General features: G+C 41.6%; 1 protein-coding gene across 1 annotated transcript in view; it reads left to right on the top strand.

The window, feature by feature from the left end:
* The first annotated feature begins 17236 nt into the window (after nt 1-17236).
* CDK15 (cyclin dependent kinase 15) overlaps nt 17237-24762 on the top strand; it is a 322696-nt gene continuing 315170 nt past the window's right edge. Inside the window, exon 1 of the mRNA XM_082261320.1 lies at nt 17237-17381. Coding sequence (XP_082117446.1) covers nt 17249-17381 — 133 coding nt within the window. The 5' untranslated portion in view covers nt 17237-17248. The remainder of the gene's footprint in view (nt 17382-24762) is intronic.

The raw sequence follows: 24762 nt of genomic DNA, 5'->3' as shown, positions 1-24762 counted from the left end.
GATCTGGTGGCAGATAAACAGACAAGCCGAGGTCAGGGCGGGCAGCAGACAAGCGAGGTGAGGGACAAGCCAGGAGGTCAAACAGGAATCAAACTGGATACAACAGGTTTCAGGTTCAGGAACACAGGAGAAGCTTCAGATCAGACAGAAAAGACACTGTGCTTCTGAGGTGCTTAAATAAGGCAGCCTATTGCCAATTAATGAAATTAGTCTGAGCTAGGTTAACCCTTAGGTGGCAGATTCATGACAGCACTTTTGTGTGCACAGGGAGCGTTCCTGACATTGCCCCCCCCCCCCCCCTTAAGGGCAACCTCCTGGTGCCCAATAGGTTTCTCTTTTGTGGGTGACTACGAAAGAAAGCCTGGATAAGTTCCGTAGCGTGGATGTTTCGTTCAGGCTCCCAAGAGTTTTCTTCTGGACCATAACCCTTCCACTTGACGAGGTACTGTAACAGGTTTCCTCTCTTCCGGCAGTCCACAATAGCTTCTACTTCATATTCCACATCTCCATCAACGATTACAGGTTCGGGTGGCTCTGAACTCCTACCAGGGAAGGCATTGGGCACTGCAGGCTTTAACAAGGAGACGTGAAATACTGGGTGAATGCGGAGTGAATTGGGTAAAGATAATTCATAGGAAACTTCATTAAGTTTCCTCTTGACCGGAAAGGGTCCAATAAACCTGGGAGCCAATTTTTTAGATGGACAGGCTAAACGGAGGTTAGTTGTGGACAACCAAACCTGGTTACCTGGTTGAAGAATTAATTCTCCCCTTCTTCTTCTATCAAAGATCTTCTTAGATGCCGTTTGTGCCTTAAGTATGGCTTCTTGCAGTAATTTGCTGTTGCGAGCAAAGAAATTAATAGTGTCCTGTACTGCAGGGACTTCAGAGTCAGACGGGATATCGGGCAAGAAGGATGGGTGGAAGCCGTAGTTTGAGAAGAATGGAGATTGTCCAGTAACAGAATGTTTAGCATTATTATAGGCAAACTCTGCGAATGGCAGCAAGGCCACCCAATCGTCTTGAACAAAGGTGGTAAAACACCGAATGTACTGTTCCAAGGTCTGGTTGGTCCTCTCGGTCTGCCCATTAGTCTGTGGGTGGTAAGCAGAAGACAAGGATAATTCAATCTTCAACAGACTGCATAATGCTTTCCAGAAGCGTGAGGTAAACTGCACCCCTCTGTCAGAGACAATATTTGCAGGTACCCCGTGAAGCCTAACAATCTCTTTTATGAAGACTTCTGCGGTTTCCTTGGCAGAGGGAGTACCCCTGAGGGGCAAAAAATGGGCCATTTTAGACAATCGATCCACAACAACAAAAATGGCAGAGAATCCCTTAGAAGGAGGAAGTTCCACAATAAAATCCATGGCGATCATCCTCCACGGTCTATCAGGAACTGGAAGTGGTCTAAGGAGACTCCATGACTTACTTCTCGCGGGCTTGCTTCGGGAACACACAGCACAGGAAGACACGTAGTCCCTACAACTTTTTTCCAGGTCAGGCCACCAGAATGTACGCTGCAGCAAGTCAAGGGTCTTACGGACTCCAAAGTGACCTGCCAAGGGATGGTCATGACAAGAACCCAGAACCGACATTCGGACATCTTCTGGAATGAAGATCTTGTCCCCAAACCATAGCAAACCGTCCTTAGGTACCAGAGAAATTTCAGGAAGACAGGGAATACTCACAGAAGCCTGTTTATTATGAGCCATCAGATTAGTTAATGGAAGAAGAAAGTTACCTTCAGACAGGATGGTGTCAGGTACAGGAATTTCCTTCGGGTCATCGAACATGCGGGAGAGTGCGTCCGGTTTGACGTTCTTGGAACCAGGTCGGTAAGTAATATGAAACGCGAACCTTGAAAAGAACAGAGCCCACCGTGCCTGGCGTGGTCTCAGCCGTTTAGCAGATCTCAAGTATTCAAGGTTCTTGTGGTCGGTGAAGATAAGGATGGGATGTGCTGCCCCTTCGAGTAAATATCGCCACTCCTCGAGTGCCACCTTGATGGCCAAAAGTTCACGATCGCCCACATCATAGTTTCTCTCTGCTGGAGAGAGTTTGCGGGAAAAGAAGGCTACAGGGTGTATCAAGTCTTTAACTCCCTGTCTTTGGGAGATAACAGCCCCTACAGCCACTTCTGAGGCATCTACCATAAGGAGGTAAGGTAAGGTGGGATCAGGGTGTCTCAGGATGGGAGCAGTAGTAAACAGCTTTTTCAGGACTGAGAAGGCGGTCTGGGCTTCAGGGGACCAATGGAAGCAAATGTTCTGCTTGGTAAGCTGTGTGATAGGGAAGAGGATGGTAGAGAACCCCTTAATGAATCTCCTGTAAAAATTTGCAAATCCAACAAAGCGCTGCACCCCCTTTTTGTCAGATGGAGCCGGCCAATCCAGGATAGCTGAAACTTTTTGAGGATCCATCCTAACTCCTTTGGTGGATATGATCAGGCCCAAGAACTGGATGCTTTGCTGTTCAAATTCACATTTCTCGGCCTTAGCATAGAGTCCATGTTGGCGGAGGCGGCCGAGAACGTTCCTGACGTGCTCCCGATGCTGGTCCAGAGATGCAGAAAAGATTAAAATATCATCTAAATAGACAATTACGAAGGTGTCAAGCCAGTCTCTGAAGATGTCGTTTACAAAATGCTGGAATGTAGCCGGGGCGTTGCAGAGACCGAAGGGCATCACCAGGTACTCGAAATGCCCAAACCTGGTACGGAACGCCGTTTTCCACTCGTCCCCTTCGCGGATACGAACCAAATTGTAGGCCCCACGTAAGTCTAATTTGGTAAACAAGACAGCAGACCTTAATCTCTGAAAGAGTTCTGGAACCAAGGGGAGAGGATATCGCTTTTTAACCGTGACTTTATTCAACTCTCGGTAATCCACACAAGGACGGAGAGAGTGATCCTTTTTTTCTACAAAAAAGATTCCTGCTCCTGCTGGTGAAGTAGATGGGCGGATGAAACCCTTCTTTAAGCTTTCGTTCACGTATTCCTTAAGAACCTCCAACTCCCGTTCGGATAGTGGGTAGATACGACCAAACGGAATCTCGGCCCCTGGAAGCAGCTCTATAGGGCAGTCATAAGGACGATGAGGGGGAAGGGTCTCAGCCCCACGTTTGCTGAAAACGTCCAGAAAATTATGATAAGCCTCAGGCACAACAGAGCATAAATCTGGATCAGATTCTAGGCACAGCAAGGTTCTGGAGGAGCTGAGAGAGTCAGGCAGGCAGGAATTCAAGCAGTAGGTAGACGGGAACTTGAGGACTCCAGAGGTCCAGTTGATTTGGGGGTTGTGTGCCTTCAACCAAGGTAGCCCCAAGATAACTGGAAACAAGGGGGACGCAATAGCGTCTAGGCTTATTAGTTCCTTATGGTCACAAGAGGAGATCATGAGGAGAGGAGGAGTCTCCTGGGTTACAGGTCCAGAACTGATGTGGGAACCATCAGCCAGGAAGATGGTAAGTCCTTGGGTCTTGGGTTGAAGTGGAATACCCCGTTGAACAGCAAATGACGGGTCGATAAAGCAACTACATGCTCCGGAGTCAATAATCGCGGTTACTGATATGCTACCTCCTGGAAGCTGAAACGAGACAGAGAAGGCTAGGTGAGAAGCACTGGAAGCGGATGCTGGACCACTGGATGGGGAGATGGAAAGGCACTTACGTAGCTTCGCAGGACAGGAGCGCACGTAGTGACCGGCTTCTCCACAGTACAGGCAGAGATTGTTCTGTCGCTGGCGATGCCTTTCTTCAGTAGACAGGGCAGGTCTCTTAACCCCAAGCTGCATGGGTTCCGGGACATCCGTAGCAAGGTTTGCATGAGCAGAGCTGGTAGGAATCGGATTAAAGGAAGGGACGTTTACCGGGGCCGCAAACCGCGGCATCATCCAGGCTGGACGAGGCTGCTGGGTGGAACGTTCTGCACGGCGTTCCCTGAGCGGTCTATCTGGATAGCCAGATTTATTAGAGTCTCTAGGGTGTCAGGAACCCCAACCCGGGCTAGCTCATCCTTCAGCCCTTCAGAGAGACCTAAACGAAACTGATACCGTAATGCAGCGTCATTCCACTGGGTGTCGGAACTCCAACGCCTAAAGTCTGTTACATAGTCTTCCACATCTCTTTGACCCTGCTGAAGCGCATGCAGAGCAGCTTCAGCGGTGGAAGTTCGCTGAGGGTCGTCATACAGCTGAGCCATGGCACTGAAGAAAGACAATAAGTACTTTAGATGAGGACTGCGCTCTTCAATAAGCCGATGAGCCCAAGACTGTGGTTCATCCAGGAGCAGGGAGATGACAAAGCCCACTTTGGTAGCCTCCAAGGAAAAAGTCAGAGGTTGCAGAGAGAAATATAATTCACATGCGATGCGAAACGCCCTGAACTTGCCTCTGTTCCCTGAGAACTTTTCGGGTGTAGGGACCCGGGGTTCAGGTGGCAACATCACTACTGTGGGACCTGGAGTAGGTTCTGCTGGTACAGAGGAAGAAGAATCTGTCATCACAGGGGGGTTCCCAGGTGCAGAACGCATCCGTTCCTCCAGATGCATGTAGCCCTCCTGAAGTGTCTTTACGGCTTGAGATAAAGTTGTGAGATGCTGGCAGATCTCATCCAATGGTGAGGCCCCTCTTGCAGGCTGCGACATGGCTGTCTGATACTGTCAGGACTCTGGAGGTGAGCCTGACGTGCAGAGGGTAGCCTCTAGCTCACCGAGGGATGGAGCACAGACAAGTCACCCAGGCAGTAGACGCAGGCTAACCCGAGGTGCGGAATCTAAGTGCCAACCGGTCTTCACCAGAGCCTCAGATGGTGAGGTTGGATTTTGCTGCGTGTATAGCACCAGGTCGCGGTCCTCGGGGGTTGCCCTGCCAGGAGGTGAACAGGTCCGGATCTGGTGGCAGATAAACAGACAAGGATAAGGCAAAAGAGTGGTCACAAACAAGCCGAGGTCAGGGCGGGCAGCAGACAAGCGAGGTGAGGGACAAGCCAGGAGGTCAAACAGGAATCAAACTGGATACAACAGGTTTCAGGTTCAGGAACACAGGAGAAGCTTCAGATCAGACAGCAAAGACACTGTGCTTCTGAGGTGCTTAAGTAAGGCAGCCTATTGCCAATTAATGAAATTAGTCTGAGCTAGGTTAACCCTTAGGTGGCAGATTCATGACAGCACTTTAGTGTGCACAGGGAGCGTTCCTGACAAGTCCATTATAAATGTGTGTTTAGATGGATATACATGTATTTTTCTAAATTGTATGTAACATCTTTTTTTCTCTTGTGATAGTTAACCGAGGATTATCAAACGGTCTTTGAAAAAGCGCCATTCATGCGAAACGCGTTAGTCCTATCCTCATCGGTTATTAACATTTATGTGTATTGCTCAATGCAAGACAATAATGTCAGGCTATGGAGTTGGCTCCATTTTTATCTTTTTGTATGTCTTTAATTAAAATCAATAAATTTATTTTTATATAATATTGTCTTTCAATTTGCTGGAGTACATTGGTTTTGATGCTCTAAACTAGCTGGTTATGACAGCCTCCTTAACCTCCCCTTTTCTTTTAGAGGCGTAGTTGGGGCCCCACCCTTAGGGGGAACGCCCCACTATCCCTGTCATATTTTAATTATATTACCCGGGATTGGAGGTAGGTCATACCAGGTATCTACTAGTTTATCCAACAAACCATTTTCTCTTTTCATATATGAAGTGTTTGCGGCATTTTAAGAATCTAACAGGGCCAGGTAGCTCGCAGGAATCCTTTGTTTTTAAAGTTTACCACCAAAAGAAAGCTCTGTTTGGGGTAAAAAAAAAGGACGTAAATTTCGTTTGGGTACGGCGTTGCATGGCCGCGCAATTGTCAGTTAAGTTCGCACAGTGCCGAATCGCAAAAAGTGGCCTGGACGTAAGACAGCAAAATCCTCCGGTGGTAAAGTGGTTAATATAATAAGGTATGTAATAAGGTACAGCGCCAAAAATAACATGTACTGGAAAAACACAGATTATGCAAAGTCCATAAGATCCTGTGAAACCAGTTGCTGAGGTGTAGAAAAGAATGCAGGAAAGTCCAACACCATGGACAAGAACACAATCCTGACGGTCATCATGGGCTCAAATGAGATAATACTCTTACCAGAACTGTAGACCCCCTGTTAAGGAAGGTCAACCAAGCCAGAAACAGGGAAATAACCACCAGGATAAGGTCCGCTCAGAGTCCCGCACCAGATCCACCAATAAACTTCATCCAAAATGTTGCATCATCAAATGATTAATGGCCTTGGATAATAGATGGTATTGTCCCTCCAAAAAACAAATGAGGCTCCAATGGTGAAGTATGTACATTTATTTAAATGATAAAAACAAGGAATAAAACTCACATGGCATCAAATGATAAAAGCATGTATTCCAGTTGTAGTCGCCGCGGCTGCAGGCGTGTCTGCATGAGGGCTGGCGTGTCTGACGCGTTTTGTCTTCGTCAGACGTTGTCAAAGGCAAAGCCCTCCACATGCAGCACGCTATTTGTAGTGTCCTCTCGTTGGAAATGCGATAACACACTTCTGCTTCCGGTATGCGATGACGCACTTCCGGCCATGGCGTGCGTGACGACGCACTTCCAGTTTTGGCGAGAAGCGCAATGAAGCACTTCCGCCCAAACTTGCAGTAACTCAGGACGCTTAGATGAGGCACGACCGCAAGCCCTAATCCGAACGACCTGCACATCACATCCGGAGTGATAGGCCAAAGGGATATAACACAGGCTAAGTGGTGCACCACCTAAACAAAGAAATAATGAATCATCAAGCGCATTGTCACTAATTTCACTAAACAATACACCATTAGGCTTAGCAAAAATGAATTTAACTCGGCTAATGGACAAATTAAATAAATATGCAATCCACAGAAGGTACAAAACACATAAAAATACCCCCTGGGTGGCATAAAAAACAAATCAGTATAAAAACTCCAAAATGTCACATATTACATGATGAATGATACACCACCCCAAATGAATGACACAGTGCATCACTGATCAGCAACATGTAAACAAAAAAAACCTATATTATAAATAATAATGATCATAATAAAAATGATAAATGTATCTATACCTCCAAATTTAATACATATATATTAAATATGAAAAGATAAAAGGATAAAAAACTTTTAGGTACCTCTTCAGACAAAAAACAATCTTAGGTAGTAGAGACTAAAGATCCCTTCTGGGATGGGACGCCAACATGTTCATCAACTATTGTTAATGAAGCAGTTGACGTCCCAGTCCACATTAAGGCCATGAGGGGTATAGCTCTTAAGGTCAAATATCCAGCGGGTTTCACGCTGGGAGATCACCCTCCTCACGTTACTACCCCTCCAATGGGCAGTAAATCTGTCAATACCTATGATCTTAGTGCCAGTTGATTTCTTGTGATGACATTCCAAGTAGTGTCTAGATACACTGTGCTTTGGGAAACCACGGCGAATGTTGCCAAGATGCTCATTAACCCTGATCGGCAACTCTCTGGTGGTCCTGCCCACATACTGATACCCCCATGGGCATTCCAACAGATAGACCACATTGCGAGTAGAGCAAGTAATGAACTGGTCAATGGGATAGGTCTTATGTGTAGTATTAGAACAAAAAGAGGTAACCTTTCTTTCTTTGATGGCGTTAGTCCTACAGACCACACATCTCCTACAGGGAAAGAAACCTTTGATCTCTGGGAAAAGGTGGGTGTTTCTCAAAGGTTGATCTACAATATTGGGTGCTACTCTCAGTCTAAGAGGGGGAGCCCCCCTATAGACCACTGTGGGATGCTCACCAACCACTGGGGCCAGGACTCTATCATTCCTCAGCACCTTCCAGTGTCGAGAAAAAATTATTTTGATATCTCGAAACTGCTGAGTATATGAGGTCACAAAAGAGGTTGTGAAACCCCCGTTAGCATCACTGTCCTTAGGTTTCTCCTGCAGCATATCAGATCTATCAAAGTTGGCCACTTCGTTGATCACCCAATCCAACTCGGAACCAGAGTACCCCTTATCCAAAAATGTATCTTTCAACGTCTGGGACTGATGTAGGTAGTCCTCCAAGCAGGTACAGTTCCTCCGAACCCTAATAAACTGACTCTTTGGCACCGATCTCAACCATGAAGGGTGATGGAAGCTATCTGTGCCAATAATGCCAATAAATCCGTTATGGTCCATGGCCTTGAAATAGGTGGTTGTCACCAAAGCATCATTCCTAACAGTAATATTGAGGTCAAGAAAGTGGATATTACAATCACTTGCCTCATGCTGTAACCGAATCCCAAAGGCATTGTCATTCAATTCCTCAAAGAATCCAGTAAGAGACTCAACGGTGCCATTCCAAATTAAAATGACATCGTCAATATATCGTTTCCACAAAATCAGCTCATCCCTTTGGTCCTTGATAACGAAATCCTCCTCTCACTTCGCCATGAACAGGTTCACAATACTTTTTTTTTTTTTTTTCCACAAAATCGAATTTCCAAGTCAATTTACTACACTTAATGAGATTTGTCTTTATTTATTTATTTACAAGCATCACTAATTTTGTAAACCTGTATGGAAAACATAGATAATTTACAGGTTCTTGACTAAGAAGGAGCTTACAATGTACTGTCCCTATGCCAGCAATACAGACCAATCCAGCACTAGGACTGGAGTAGGGGCCTTCACCCTAAGACTGACCATACATTATTTCAGTCTGATTGTACAGTCTCCTTTAGGTCTAACATCAACTATGTAATATAAGGACCTGTCTGATTTGATACCAATTTTTTTTTTTTTTTTTTTTATTTCTTTATTAAATTTTCCAGGTAAAAAATTATTTACAACACTCCAATCGCTGGAGAATTTTTTCATATACATTTTACACATATTACCTTTTATCCCTTTTTTTTCCCCCCTCCCTTCCTTATCCCTCCCCCCCCCCCGTCTCTTCTTATCATTCGACTCCTATTATTTCTCTGTATTCCCTTGTGTCCTTAAACTCTTGCCACTCATCCCAAATCTCCTCTTCATTCCCCTGTTCCTTCTCCTCCCAGGTCCTCAGCTGCTCCAACTTTCTTATTTTCTCTACTTTTAACAGCCAATCTTTCCTGGAGGGGGCCTCTTCTTTTTGCCAATTAAAGGGAATCAAGCTCTTAGCTGAGTTTAATAAGTGAGGGAGTAATGTTTTTTTATATTGCTTCACTGACATATGGGTTCCATGAAACATGCATTTCCAAGGATCCAAGGGAATATCTATTTTAGTAATTTTACTTATTAATTCTATAACTTCACTCCAGAATACTTTAATTTTTGGGCACTCCCACCATATATGGGCTATAGTCCCTACCATCTGACATCCCCTCCAGCAAAGTCTTGAACTCTCCACCTGAATTCTTCCCATCTTATCAGGAGTGTTGTACCACCTTGTGATCAATTTATAGTTCATCTCCTCCGCGTTGGTGTCTATCGCGGATTTATGTACTAATTGAAGGCTCTTATCCCATTGTTTGTTGTTACTACACGGGCCGAGGTCTCTTTCCCATTTTTCTTTTAATGATATTCCTCTCTCTTTTGTTATTGTTAACAGTATTTTATACACATTCGAAATATTATTTATTATCTTATCCTTAAGACATAATTGCTCAAAAGGGCGGAGGTCGTTTATATCTCTCAATGGCTGCGGTAGTGACAATGTGAAGTGCTTTAGTTGGATATACCTCCACTCATTTATCTTCCAGTTTTCTTTCCTTTGTTTCAGCTCCGCCAAGGTTATAATTTTCCCCTTCTCTACTATATCCCCTAATTGTGCATCTCCTTCTTCTATCCATTTACCTAATTCCTTCTCTTCCCCTGGTGCAAAAAATGTTGTGCCCTGTAACGGGATCAGTGGTGAATTGTGTTTCCAATTTTCTTTTTTATGTATATTATCCCAAACCTTAATAGCATGTCTTGTGATTATATGCGTGTTAGTGTCCAGATTTCTAAACCTCTCAGGTATCCATATAACTTTTGCTAGGTGTGTACCACTCATCGTGCTTTCTATTACCACCCAATTTCTATCATTGTTTTTTTTTTTTTTGTCCATTCTATCACCCTTGTGAGTATTGCTGCAAAATAATAATTTTTAAAGTCGGGTAGGGCTAGTCCCCCTTGTCCCTTACCTTTACATAGTGTAGTGTACTTTACCCTTGGCTTTTTGTATTTCCAAATAAAGCGGGATATTAATCTTTTAAGTGTTTTAAAAAATACTTGAGGTAATGAAATCGGAATCATCTGGAATTTATATATAATTTTGGGCAGGATTATCATTTTTATCGTATTTATTCTCCCTATCCAGGAAAAGATTCTCGGGGATAATCTATTTAATTCTGATCTTACTTCATTCAGAAGTTCTAGAAAATTTGTTTTGTAGAGTTTTTCTGGAGTTGGGGTATATTTTATCCCTAAATATTTAATCTCATCTTTTCTCCAGTTGAACTGAAATTCTTTTTTTAACATCTCCTCTTCTTGTTTAGGGATATTAATATTTAATATTTCTGATTTTTTTTTATTAATTTTTAAATTGGATAGTTCTCCATATTGTTTCATTATTTTAATTATGTTGGGCAAAGTGATCCTCGGATTACTTATGTAAAGCAGGATATCATCTGCAAAGGCAGATACCTTATGCTCCACTTGTCCCACCTTTATGCCCCCGATGTCCACACTATTTCTAATAGTTGCCAGTAGTGATTCCAAAGATAAAACAAATAACATCGGAGACAAGGGACATCCTTGTCTTGTTCCATTGAGCATTTTAAACGAGTCTGACAAAGTTCCATTGACCTTTACCTTTGCAGTTGGTTGATTATACAAAGTTTTGGTCCAGGCCAACATTCTAGGTTTTATTCCCAACTCCACTAGGGTGTTTATCATGAACTCCCAGTCTACCCTGTCAAATGCTTTTTCCGCATCTATTGACAGGAGTAGACTGGGAGCTCTGCTTTTTACCATATGGTCTATCAACAGTATAGTTTTTATCCCATTGTCCCGTCCCTGTCTCCCCGGGATGAATCCTACTTGATCATTGTGTATCCACTCCCCCATTAGGTTCTTCATTCTAGTGGCCAAAATTTTTGTGAATAATTTAGTATCAACATTAAGTAGGGAGATGGGTCTAAAACTAGAACATAGTAACGGGTCTTTTCCCTCTTTCCGTATAACTGTGATTGATGCTGACAGGGCCTCTCTACTCATCTCGTACTGAGTCCCTATTCCGTTTATATATTCTTTAAATCTTGGGATTAAAATGTCCTTAAATTTTTTATAATAACCTATGGTAAACCCATCCGGTCCTGGGCTTTTACCTAGGCTCGTTTCTTTAATGGCTCTCTCTATTTCTTGTTCTGAGATTGGACTTTCTAAGAATTTTAACTTTTCCTCATCTATCTTTGTCAGTCCTGCGTCTACAAGGTATTTTTTGATTTTCTCCCTCCTTTCTGTTTCATTCCCCTGTATCTCACCTTTCTTTACTGCATAAAGATTAGCATAGTAGTTTTGGAATTCTTTGGCTATTCCTGTCGTTGTTTGAATTATTTCCCCATTTTTATTTTTAATTTTATCTACAAAATTTTTTCCTTTCTTCTTTTTCAGGATTTTTGCTAGGTTTTTCCCAACCTTATTACTTTCAATGTATTTTTCTTTTATGCATCTTTTCATTTCCTGCTTTATTTCCTGTTCTAGCAGATCTTTCAATTCTTCTCTCTTCACCTCAAGTAAATTATTTATTAATATATCTTGTGTATTTTTATGTTTTTGCTCTAATTGATGTACTTCTGTCATTAGCCTAATCTTATCTTTTATTCTTTCTTTTTTCCTTTGGGTCCCCTTTGAGATAAATATGCCCCTCATATAAGCCTTATGAGCTTCCCATACTATGTCTTTTGGTGCATCTTTTGTATCGTTTATTTGAAAATAGAATTCCAACTCTTTCACTATTCCTTTTTCCCACTTTTTATCTCCAAAAATCTCCTCATTTATTTTCCAAGCATCCATCCTAGGTCGCTCTTTCGCCATTTTTATTTTTACCATAATGGGGGTATGGTCCGACCAAGTCTTGACCCCAATCTCTGCCTCGCTTACCCTTTTGATCCACCTATGTTCGATTAGTATATAATCCAATCTTGAGTATGTTCCATGTACACTTGAGTAACATGTATAATCTCTATCTTTCGGATGGAGAATTCTCCAAATATCTGCCAGTTGATTTGTAAATAATTTTTCCTTTATTTTCTTTGCCTGTACTTTATTTATCCGTAGGGTTTTTGATGTGGTATCTACTTTAGGGTCAAGGCAGAGATTGAGGTCCCCTGCCAGTATGACTCCTCCTTTTTTAAACTCCATTAATTTTCCCAGTACTTTACCTAGGAAGTCTACTTGTCTCTCATTAGGACTATATATATTTACTAGGGTCAAATCTTCATCTCCTATTTTTCCTCTTAAAAAGAGGTATCTTCCCTCTGGGTCTACCTTTCTCGACTCTAGAACAAATCCAAGGCCCCTAGAAATGCCAATGGCTACTCCCTTGGACTTCCTCCCGGGTGAGTCCGCGTAATACCAGGTAGGATGGCTCTTAGAATACAATCTGATATTAGATGCATGAGATAAATGAGTCTCCTGTAAGAATGTCAAATCTGCTTTCAAATAACTAATTTCTTTTAAAATTTTTTTCCTTTTTTCTGGAGAGTTTAACCTCCCTGGCGGTATGATTATGTCTGGAATTACATACCAAAAGCGGTACAATTCTTTTCATGGAAATTTGGCGTTATGTATTATAGGCCTACAATTCTTAGTAATTACTGACTTAAACCTGACCAAAACAAGACTCTAGTAGACATCCCAGATGTGATAAATTTGAAACACAAACGCATGAATTATAATCAAATCAATAATATTATTTTATTATTTAATATATAATATATATAATAAAATTATATTATTGATTAGATTATAATTCATGCATTATATATTATATACAGATATGTGTGTGTGTATATATATATATATATATATATATATATATATATACACACACATATATATATATAATATATAACGCATGAATTATAATTGAATCAATAATATAATTTTATATATATATATATATATATAATATATATGTGTGTGTGTGTGTGTGTGCATATTATATATATATATATATATATATATATATATATGCATGCATGCATATATATATATATATATATATATATATATATATATGCATATATATATATATATATATATATATATATATATATATATATATATATATATATATATATATGCATATATATATATAATATAATATAAAGTGTGTTTTGTGTAACGTTTTTTTTTTTTTTTTTGAATTTCCCTCCCTAGTTCCGCTCCCATGCAGCATTGCTGCTGCAGGGAACGGAACTAGGAAGTGATCGTACCGACGGAGGGACGGAGGAGCGGCGGGACTCTCGGCTGGCGGTCGCAGCAATGAGAGATCATCGCTGGATCGCCAGGATAAGGTAAGAGAAGCTCCGCTGCGCTCTCTGCAATCCACCCCGAGCGTGACTCGGGGTTACCGTTCCTGCAATGAAAAATCAACCCCGAGTCACGCTCGGGATTACCGCTAAGGCGGTTAAACCTCGGACATTGTAAGATAATATGTTAACTATAACCATTGTTTCTTAATCTTCATTACTGTCTTTCTCTATCATCTCTTCAACTCTAAAGTGGCCATAAAAACTGTTCAACCAACACCAGGGATCCCTAAGAGATGGCATTAATCCCTCTGATTTTTCTTGTCTTGTGAGTTCTCTTAATTCTTGTATTTTCTTATAGGAGACGTTTTGATCTATTGACTTCTTTTTCCCTCTTTCTTCCCCTTTCCTCTACCCACCCCTACCCTCCCCTCCCCCAACTATTCCCGGTCCCTCCATCAGGGTTGTCGATTCTCCTTCCTCCCTTTCCAATCGACTTGTGGCCGAGGTCGAGCTCTGCTAGTGGTCACTGTTCCCTCCCATCTTCCCTACCGTAGGGTCTAATGGTGACGGCCCGCTGATCTCCATAGGGCCACCCGTTTTTTATTCTTACTTGCTCCTCCTCCCCTCCTCCCCTTCTCCCGCCAGCCCTCCCCCCCTCCCCCAATCCCCCCGGTCCCCCCAGTCCTTTTTCATCCTTTTGTTTTCATCTTTTTCTTCTGTTTCCACTGATTCAATTCTCCTTCATCAACTTCTTCCTCTGGGCACTCCTGGTCTGTCCAGCCTGGAATATCCATAAGTGGGATTTTTACTGCTTCACAAAAGTCTTTGGTTTCCTCTGGGTATCTAAGGAGTACTGTCCTCCCATCTCTTCTCACTCCTAGGCCTGCTGGGAAGTTCCAAAAGTATTGTATATCTTTTTTCTTTAATATTTCTACCATTGGTCTAAGAATGCGTTTTCTGTTAATTGTCTCTTTTGCCAGGTCTGGGAAAATCTGAATGTCCTCCCCGTCATATTTTAATTCCGGTCTACTTCTCATTTTCCCCCAGATCTGGGCCCTTGTCTCGTATTTATCGAATCTTACAATCACATCTCTTGTTTTCTCTTTTGGTAGATTGGTTGGTTTACGCAACCTATGAATTCTCTCAAACTCAATTTTATCTGTGGTCGCCTTTCCCAGCAGAGGGTTAAATAACTTCTCCAGGGTTTCTTCTAAATTTTCTGTTGGCCCTTTCTCTGGTAATCCTCTTATTCTCAGATTTTTTCTTCGATTTCTATTCTCTTGGTCTTCGATTTTGTATAACATATTTCTCTGCTCCATTTTCATTTTTCTCATTTGTTCTTTTAGATTTTTTAGTTCTTTTCCTTGGGACTCCACCTTTTCTTCTGTTTCTTCTACTCTGCCCAGAATATGCCCAAAGTCGACGTGTAATGTAGCCATCTCACAGGTTCACAATACTGGGCGCAAATTTAGCGCACATGGCGACACCCTTGGTTTGGAGGTAATAAGAACCTCCAAACCAAAAATAGTTATGTGTCATGGCGAAGGAGAGGAGTTCAAGGATCCAATCCCTTTGTGCCGGGATGAGTTGTGGGTCCCTCTGTAGGAATGACGATACTGCACTAAGCCCATGGTCATGAGAGATGATGGTGTAGAGGGAGGTCACGTCAGCAGCGGCTAACAAATAGCTATCCCTCCACACAACATCATCCAAAAGCCTCAGGACCTCAAGAAGGTGGGAGTGGACACCACCAATGGTTGTAGGTAGCCATCAATGTACTTCCCCACCCTTGATGTCACCGAATCAATCCCGCTAATGATGGATATGGATATGGCTATGATAGAAGAACAGAGAAGCCAAACACCACATGTGAAGGGAGGCAATAGCAGCAAGGAGATATATACTTGTGGATGGGACCAGAAGGTTGGTAGCCAAGTTGGGGGAACAATACACAGAGTCCAGGAGAAGGAATAAACCTCGTACTGCCAGGTCATCAGGGGAGAGGAGACAGAGGGGGATCCCACCATCTCATCCACCTGGAGCAAGCCACAAGGAGAGCCCATTTCAGCCTGGACGGCTATTCAAGCTCGATTGGTCGTGGTGCTATAAGGCATACATGACCCTCAACATTTGGTAAGTGATTGAATCTTACCTCTGTCACGGTGGCATTATAACTATAAGGATTATTACTGAGTGGATTGAGCAATCATCGCGCTGAGCACTTGCACTTTTCCTTTGGAATTGGCACTGTTTGCACAAAGGACTCACTTTATACTGCATATTTATTGGACTTTTTAACTTTGGACTTTTCACATTTATCAATGTTATATGAAATAGGATTTATTATCTGCACTTATTATATTTGTCACTAATATCAATTTTTATGAAATGTATTATATTCACTTTAATACTTACCTGCAAACACTTTTTTATTTCTATAGCAGCTGCTACAAATACACAAATTTTAAAAATATTTTTTATTCACAAAATTAATTTTTTATTCACAAAAACAATCTTTATTTATTAAATTCATCATTATTTATTCACATATTTATAAAATTAACACGTGGTGCCGGGCATATAGACTAGTATATTCCTACATAATACTTGCGCTTACATGGTGATTTCACAGGGTTTAATGTATGCTTTCTACTGTAGTTTATACCATTTTTGGATACCATATCTTTCTTCATAAAATTTTGTTTACTCCATTTTACGCCCCCCAACAGGGTAATTATATTATATGATGTTTTCTACTGAACTTTATCCTACAATAAAAATATATTTAAAAAAAATAAATAAACTGGGGCTAACATGAAAACTGGGCCAAAAAGAATGAAGCAAAATTGGCGTTACTTGTAATACCCAATCAAGTTATATCTTTGAATGCAAAAGGGAAAATTAAACATAACTCAAAATAGGTTGCTGTGCACAACATCTCCACATTTGCTCCTATAGCGTGGCTCTAGTTTTCATAATTCAATACCTTTATTGACAGACATGTTTTTTTAAAAAAAAAAAAAATATGCTGCAGAAGTAGCAGTGTCTATTATGTTGTTTGACAAGAGGTTACTATTTTCCTAATGTAATCTACTGCCACTTAAAATGCCATTAAAGGATCTGTATTCCATCTTGGGAATCTTTAAGGCTGGGTTCACACATGCTGTCCCAGAGGTGTGTGAACCGGCTTCATTGAGAGCTGGTCACACTCGCCTGTCATGCAAATCAGATGCAGAGAAACCCGCATCCAATTCACATAAGTGTGAACCCAGGCTTAAAATCCTGTGGTTCTCAACAAAAATTGGAGAACTGGGTTGTACAAAATCTTTTTTTGTTTGTAAAACCTATTGTACATACAAATGCTGCTCGCAATCTGCAATGCATGCATAAAAGCCTCTTTCTGACAAATAACTGGGTCCCCAAGGGCCAGGAGCTGCTAATGTTTGCATCCTCTGCTGTCCTAGCTGTTAGTCACTAAAATCCTTATACTGACACATTGGAACATTTGAAAAGGTGGGGCTTTCCTCCTACTGCGGGAACAGTGACAAAATGACTAACTGTCACAGCTCATATTATATGTATGTGACTGACAAGATCCTTGGTTTCCAATGCCAAGAAATACACACAATCTTTGCTAATTGACCTCACCCAGGATTAATACCAGAAATGTTTCCCTTTTATTTTCCTCTCTTCCTTGCCCATATACTGCTACTATCCTAAGTCTGTGTAGTGGAGCTAGCACAGTGATGAACACAGCAGACTGCCTCTCTTTCGATCTCCCTCTTTTCCTTTTTGTTTCCTCTCCTCTCTCTCTCTCTCGCTCTGTGTCCATCATGCAGAACATAAGACAAGCAGCCACAGAGGCCTTTTGTCGCCTGGGTAAGTGCCTCCATCAAAAGCCAAATAATGGTGTAAAAATACCATTTCAGTTTGCTTTTTAGCTCCCACATTGAAAACGTTGAGGCTCTCCATTTCATTTTCATCTGTGCAGCCTGCAGCTATCCACTGCCCGAGGCAGGTGTGTAATACAGCATTATTACTCTAGTGAGGCACTAGCATCCTCCATTTTTATAGTTAACCCCTTGACGAGGGCACATTTCATGCATCGCAGACTGAGAAGCTCTAGGCCGTAGCTTTACAGAGAATGTAGGAATTAAATGACTAACCTTAACTAGCACCATGACTGATCGTAAATGCAATTTGGTGAATGGCATTGGGTTTGTTACAATTGGCATTTCAATTCTATTTATGAGGTAATCGGGTCGCATCGGTAACCAATTGTGAGTTCGGTTTTAAATTCAGTGCTCTGCATTTCCAGAGTGTATGTGCAAACCCTATTAAATTGGCCGCACTCTTTGCAGCACTCTGAATGTGTGTCTTTTGTGTGTGTTTGATCTAACGTTCTCATGGGGCCGAATAAAAGCTGCCAAATTGAATTCCTGTCCCCAGGGTCTCTTGAGGTGACAGAGAACTGTATTCAGCTATAATAACCCATCAGCATGCTTCGTGGCCCATCATTCTGGGTATCTCTTGAGTAAAAGCATTGGTTATATAAAATACCCAGATTTGGTTTTGACATTTCTCAGTGGTAACAGCTTGTAATACATACACTGCCACAGAAAATACACATTGTTAGGTTTATTCCTCTCTGTTTTTTTTTCTAATGCTTTTGGAAATAGATCAATATCACTTAATATTTGGTTAACTGAGTACCCCAGTGAAATGAGAAAGTGTAAATGTTTTTTGAAGATGCAGTATCTCAAGCAGTGGTTATTGGCATGGTTTAGGATTAAGAACATTTGCGTCTAGAGGATGATGTGGCTATGTAATTGCGCTGTGCATATATTTGTATTTTTTTGGTTCATGTAAAATTTAAAAAAATGCAAATAACGCATTGAAGCTGTTTTAGCTATTAAGCTGTTGCTTCATTGCATTATTTGCATTTTTTTATTTTATTTAATATGTAACAAATATATAAAGAATTATATATGGTCTTAATTTGCCAGTGTAAACTGCAGTGAAGCAGCCAATGCTCACATCAAATATCCAGGCATGGGAAAGATAAATTATATATATTTTTTTAATTATTCAATACATAATTGGATGTTTGTGTTTACTACACTTCACCTTAATTCAAAAGTTAGTAAATGTGGACCTATATCAATTCTCTCATTTATTGATAAAACCAAACAATGACTGGTGCAGAGATCGGAAGCCTAATGCATTTGCCTAGGCCAGCCATGCAATAACATTTTCAGTGGCACCTGGAAGATGACTGTAACGGAACCGCAACCCAAACTGTACTTGTGGACTTCTGTCAGTATATGGCTTCCTCCCAGTCGTGAACATAGATCATAGATATCAAATATCAAATATCCCAGCCGTCCTCATACAAAGCTAGCCGACAACTTAGCTTGTATACGTTTTGGAACCTTCCAGGATAAGAACTGTTTATTCAAACACAGGCACAAAGAGATATACACTGTGGGACAACCCCCGCCCTCCCCCTTAGCAGCCAATCCACATACATATATACATCCCAATATAGGTTGATCTTAAGGCAGACAGAAACAATAGAACAATGGAAAACAGGCACTTACCAATAACAAACCAATCTGACCTCCCTATCTAGCATGGGTCTATGAGAGACTCCAACAATATTCAAGCAATCAGAAAAGTCAAATTGTTTATCTTTATATATTTCTTGAGGGATGTTGTTCAGAAATATTATTGTCCCAAGTGAAAGAGGCCCTTCATTCTTTCAACACAAACCACACATATAGAACCCAGGATAACTGAGGTAACACGTAATGCGGTGTGGTTGTACAGTGAGGTTGATTAGTGCAGACCCGACTGGGGTTCTTGGTCATCCTGTGCCCCTAATAGAAACATGGTGACTTACACATAAGAGGGGTCGGGAAAGCTGGACAAGGAATTCCCCACCTCTCTAAAGTAATCTGGGTTCCATGAGCCCCCCACCCAAAGTGACTCCTGTCACAATGACCATGTAGCATGTACGCAGGCTTGGATTGGCCTAATGGAGAACCAGATGATCCTCAGGTGGGTCACTGCTCTCTAAAGATACAGACCCACTTGCATAAGCTATAATTGACAGCTCACTAGGCTGCCAGTTACAAAGCTTGGTCTGTCCTTCTGGACCTGCCACTTACCATGACATTTTAAAAAGGCTTCCCTTCTGATGTTCAGTTGCCAGCTCTCCTTCCAAAGTCAGGCTAAGTAGCAATACATTGCTACATTACATTAAATCCACCCACCTACCCTCTTCTTCCTCCTACTAAAACTGTCATCTAAAGCAGTTCTAAATGTAAAAACCCTTTGTTTCTAATGATGCTCAAATTTGTGCTGATCTGATATATGAGGCTACAGGAATAGGGCTGATCTGAAGGTGAAGGGATTGGGGCTAATCTAAGGTCTGAAGGTACAGAAACTGGGGCTGACCTGAGATCTGGAGGTGCAGGAAATTGTGACTGATCTAGGGTCTGTGATGTACTGTTTACTGGCATGCCAGTTGTCTAATGCTTGTATATACAGTATCTCACAAAAGTGAGTACACCCCCACATTTTTGTAAATCTTTTATTATATCTCTTCATGTAACAGCACTTTAGGAATGACACTTTGCTACAATGTAGTGAATGTACAGCTTGTATAACAGTGTAAATGTGCCATCCCCTCAAAATAACACAACACACAGCCATTAATGTCTAAACCACTGGCAAAAAAAGTGAGTACACCCCCAAGTGAAAATGTCCAAATTAAACCCAGTTAGCCATTTTCCCTTCCTGGTGTAATGTGACTCATTAGTGTTACAAGGTCTCAAGTGTGAATGGGGAGCAGGTGTGTTAAGTTTGGTGTTATTGCTCTCACTCTGTCATACTAGTCACTGGAAATTCAACATAGCCCCTCGTGGCAAATAACTCTCTGAGGATCTGGAAAAAAAGAATTGTTGCTCTACATAAAGATGGCATAGGCTATAAGAAGATTGCCAAGATCCTGAAACGGAGCTGCAGCACGGTGGCCAAGACCATACAGTGGTTTAACAGGACAGGTTCCACTCAGAACAGGCCTCACCATGGTCAACCAAAGAAGTTAAGTGCACATGCTCAGCGTCATATCCAGAGGTTGTCTTTGGGAAATAGATGTATGAGTACTGCCAGCATTGCTGCAGAGGTTGAAGGGGTAAGGGGTCAGCCTGTCAGTGCTCAGACCATACACTGCACACTGCATCAAATTGGTCTGCATGGCTGTCATCCCAGAAGTAAGCCTCTTCTAAAGATGATGCACAAGAAAGCCCACAAACAGTTTGGTAAATACAAAAAGATAAAGGATATGGATTACTGGAACTATGTCCTGTGGTCTGATGAGACCAAGGTAAATGTATTTGATTCAGATGGTGTCAAACGTGTGTGGCAGCAACCAGGTAAGGAATACAAAGACAAGTGTGTCTTGCCTACAATCAAGCATGGCGGTGGGAGTGTCATGGTCTGGGGCTGCATGAGTGCTGCCGGCACTGGGGAGCTACAGCTCATTGAGGGAACCATGAATACCAACATGTACTGTGACATACTGAAGCAGAGCATGATCCCCTCCCTTCAGAGATTGGGCCACAGGGCAGTATTCCAACATGATAACGAGCCCAAACACACCTCCAAGATGACCACTGCCTTGCTAAAGAAGCTGAGGGTAAAGGTGATGATGGCCAAGCATGTCTCCAGATCTAAACCCCATTGCGCATCTGTGGGGCATCCTCAAATAGAAGGTGGAGGAGCGCAAGGTCTCCAACATCCACCAGCTCCATGATGTCATCTTGGAGAAGTAGAAGAGGACTCCAGTGGCAACCTGTGAAGCTCTGGTGAACTCCATGCTCAAGAGGGTTAAGGCAGTGCTGGCAAATAATAGTGGCCACACAAAATATTTACACTTTGGGCCCAATTCGGACATTTCCACTTAGGGGTGTACTCACTTTTGTTGCCAGCGGTTTAGACATTTATGGCTGTGTGTTGAGTTACAACAAATTTACACTGTTATACAAGCTGTACACTCACTACTTTACATTGTAGCAAAGTGTAATTTCTTCAGTGTTAACACATGAAAAGATATAATAAAATATTTACAAAAATGTGAGGGGTGTACTCACTTTTGTGAGATACTGTAAGTATGAAGGAACTACTGCGCTTACTGAAAAAGATATTAAACCAGCTGCTGGCACTACAATGCAACTATATTTTTAAAGCCACTAAAAACAAACAGTGCCATGCTAAAAACATGAAAAACGAAACAGATGGATTCAGCATGTATGGTAACACATGATTGCATGAAAATCACAAAAATCTAATAAAACCATGTATAATATTGCATATTGACAAATTTAAAATAAATTGACAAAAGTGCGTTGTGCAAAACCATGCAAAGTCTTTCAATGTAGGTCCAAATATGCTTCCACCTTTCAGTGAAATGTGCAACAGTGCAAAAAAGGTCCCCGAAGGTGAGAATATTAAAGTGTCCAAATCAAAGCAGTGAAATCCATATATAAAGGGAAAAGTGTTCTGTGATCCAAAATGGAAAAAGGAAAAGACACTGCCAGTGTTTCAGTCACCAAATAGGGAAAATACAGGAGACCAGATGAACCAGATGAAGTCCAGGTGGACGAAACATACGTCGGGTTGGAGTGAGCTTATTTCTCAATATTGCGCCCATTCCAGATTACATGTAATCCTTATTTGAATGCATGATATTTACATGGAAAATGTAAGGTTTTTTACTTTTTAATAAAATTATAATTTTGTATGGTATTACACTATGTGGAGCCTTTTTGTTTTTTGGAGCACCTGAGAGACTGCAGGAGAGACCAGACATCAAGGGTCGTTTCAGCAAGGCTTTAATACCCAATGCTCATACAACTCTTTGCCAATGGCATTAGAGTATTGAGTCCAATATCTCTGGTAAGCGCTCCTGAATTTTCCCTATTTGGTGATTGAAACACTGGCAGTGTCTTTTCCTTTTTCCATTATTATTATATATGGATTTCACTGTTTTGATTTGGGCACTTTAATATTCTTATCTTTGTGAACCTTTTTGCACTGTTGCACATTTCATCGAAAGGTGGAAGCATAATTGGACCTATATTGAAAGACTTTGCACAGTTTTGCATGACACACTTTTGCCAATTTATTTTGAATTTGTCAATATGCAATATTATACATGGTTTTAATTAGATTTTTGTGATTTTAATGCAATCATGTGTTACCATACATGCTGAATCCATCTGACTTGCTGTTCATGTTTTTTGCGTGGCACAGTTCATGTTTTTAATGCTTGTATATGTCAAATTTTGCTAACCACTGAGCTAACTGTATGAAGCTACAATAAAGTCTTGTCTTATTGTTTATAAAAAATGCCATTATTGACTTGTGTAGCACCCTCCTAGGTAGGTGCTAGGTAAACACATGTTGTGTCTCTCTCTGCTTATCAGGAGAGCCTGATCGGTTAGTTGGCCTGTCACATGTTCCCAGGTGTGACTTATTGGGTCTGGGGAGTCTCCCCACTGTATCCAATGAGGGAACTTGTTGGACAGTGGAGGAAACCTAACCAATAGCACACCAGGGTTTATGACTGTCCCAGTGGACAGGCATTGCTTCAATGCATCCTGTGATTGGGAATAAATCCTGAGGGGGCATGTGACAGAGTGTCTTTTGGCGGGAGCAAAGTCCCAGGAGGAGGTGGACGGCTGTCTCTCCTCCTGCTGAAGTGAAGAAGGTGGTCCAGGCAGTCGGCTTAGGGACCAGAGGTGGAGCTGGGCTGAAAAGGATCCAGGGTGCTGACCAGTGGAGCTGTTGGGCAAAAGACTTTGGGAAAAACAGTATCGTGAGTACTTTAGGATCTGCCTAAGGGTCTGCCTAAGAGAGGGGACCACTCCAGAGAGGTCAGGGGATCAAGGAGCCAGCTCACTCAGAGTGTTACAGTAAAGGGTGTGCCAAGTAGTCAAACCCTGAAGATTAGGGATAAAGGGGGTGCCAGGAAGGGCGGAGGAGTTGTTCAGCAGTTCAGTCTACCTCAAAGAATAGCTTGCCTTAGGATAGAGTCACCTCAGGAAGCTTAAATAACTCTTTTCACAGACAAGGGCAAAGTGAAGCAGCGGCCTAGCTGTGACTAGCTCAACGCAGCGTTACTCAGCATTACCCAGCGTTACTTATCGTTAATCAGCATTTTTCAAGTCGTCCCTTCCTATTGTGCATAGTTCTAATCAGTTGGAGTATATCCCACTGATCCCTTCTCCTATCCAAGTTTCTAATAAAACATAAAAACCAAAGAAACTGGACTGATCCTTGTCTGAGGTAAAACACTTGGAAAAGTGCCAGAATGTTCTACTGTTGCTAATGGTAACCAAGGGGAACCCATAATCAGTAGCTCCCTAGGGAGTAGTGCTACACTTGTATTCTCTAATTGTCAAATCAGAAGCAACAGGCTGAGAATCAGGCAGTAAGGTCATACAGTTTCTTCTCTGTGCTGTTTGCTAAAACAGACTCAAGAATCTATCATATAGTGAAGCTGCAGTCAGATTAACATTAACATGAAACAAAACTAAAAGTTTTATTTACCAGTTTTATCCTCTGCAAATTGTGCGAACAATGTGTCAGTTTTAAAACGTTTACAAGGGATCAGAAGCTCCTGCAGAACCCTGTCGGCATGTGGACTGGAAACCCCTACAGGAATAGATTACTACTATAGTGATCTATTGCTGGCTGATGGCAGCAAGCAATTTATCACTATTGGAAGTGATCTGTTGCTGAACAGCTGCATGGGGAGTCTAGATCGGGTCTGTACTGAACAGATGCAGGCCCTCCCACATGATGGGAAAAAAGTATAAACTATAAGAAAAAAATACCAACTCAAGTTGACCTTGAATGTTATGCTAACAATGTTAGACAACCCAATTATCTTTTCCTGCGTGTGTCACAAAGTAAAGATCTACAAATGTAAAATGCAAAACTGTGAGCTTTATCATTTTGTAATGTTATATAAAATACACACTTACTGTATCGGATATCCTTTTATTTAGCAGAGACTGACATTTATATTTTATATTTTGAGGTACCTATCTAGGGCTGTGCTAATTATATAAAACTTGTGATAGGCAGAATTACAGACAAAATATATATTTTTTCACATTTTCTACAATTTCTTTATAATTAACCAGTTCTGTACTGGAAGGATTTGACCCCTTAACCTCCCTGGTGGTAT

Source organism: Pelophylax lessonae, assembly GCF_965119305.1.
Source record: "Pelophylax lessonae genome assembly, chromosome: 6".
NCBI classification, from domain to species: domain Eukaryota; kingdom Metazoa; phylum Chordata; class Amphibia; order Anura; family Ranidae; genus Pelophylax; species Pelophylax lessonae.
This window is presented reverse-complemented; position numbering and strand designations above follow the sequence as displayed.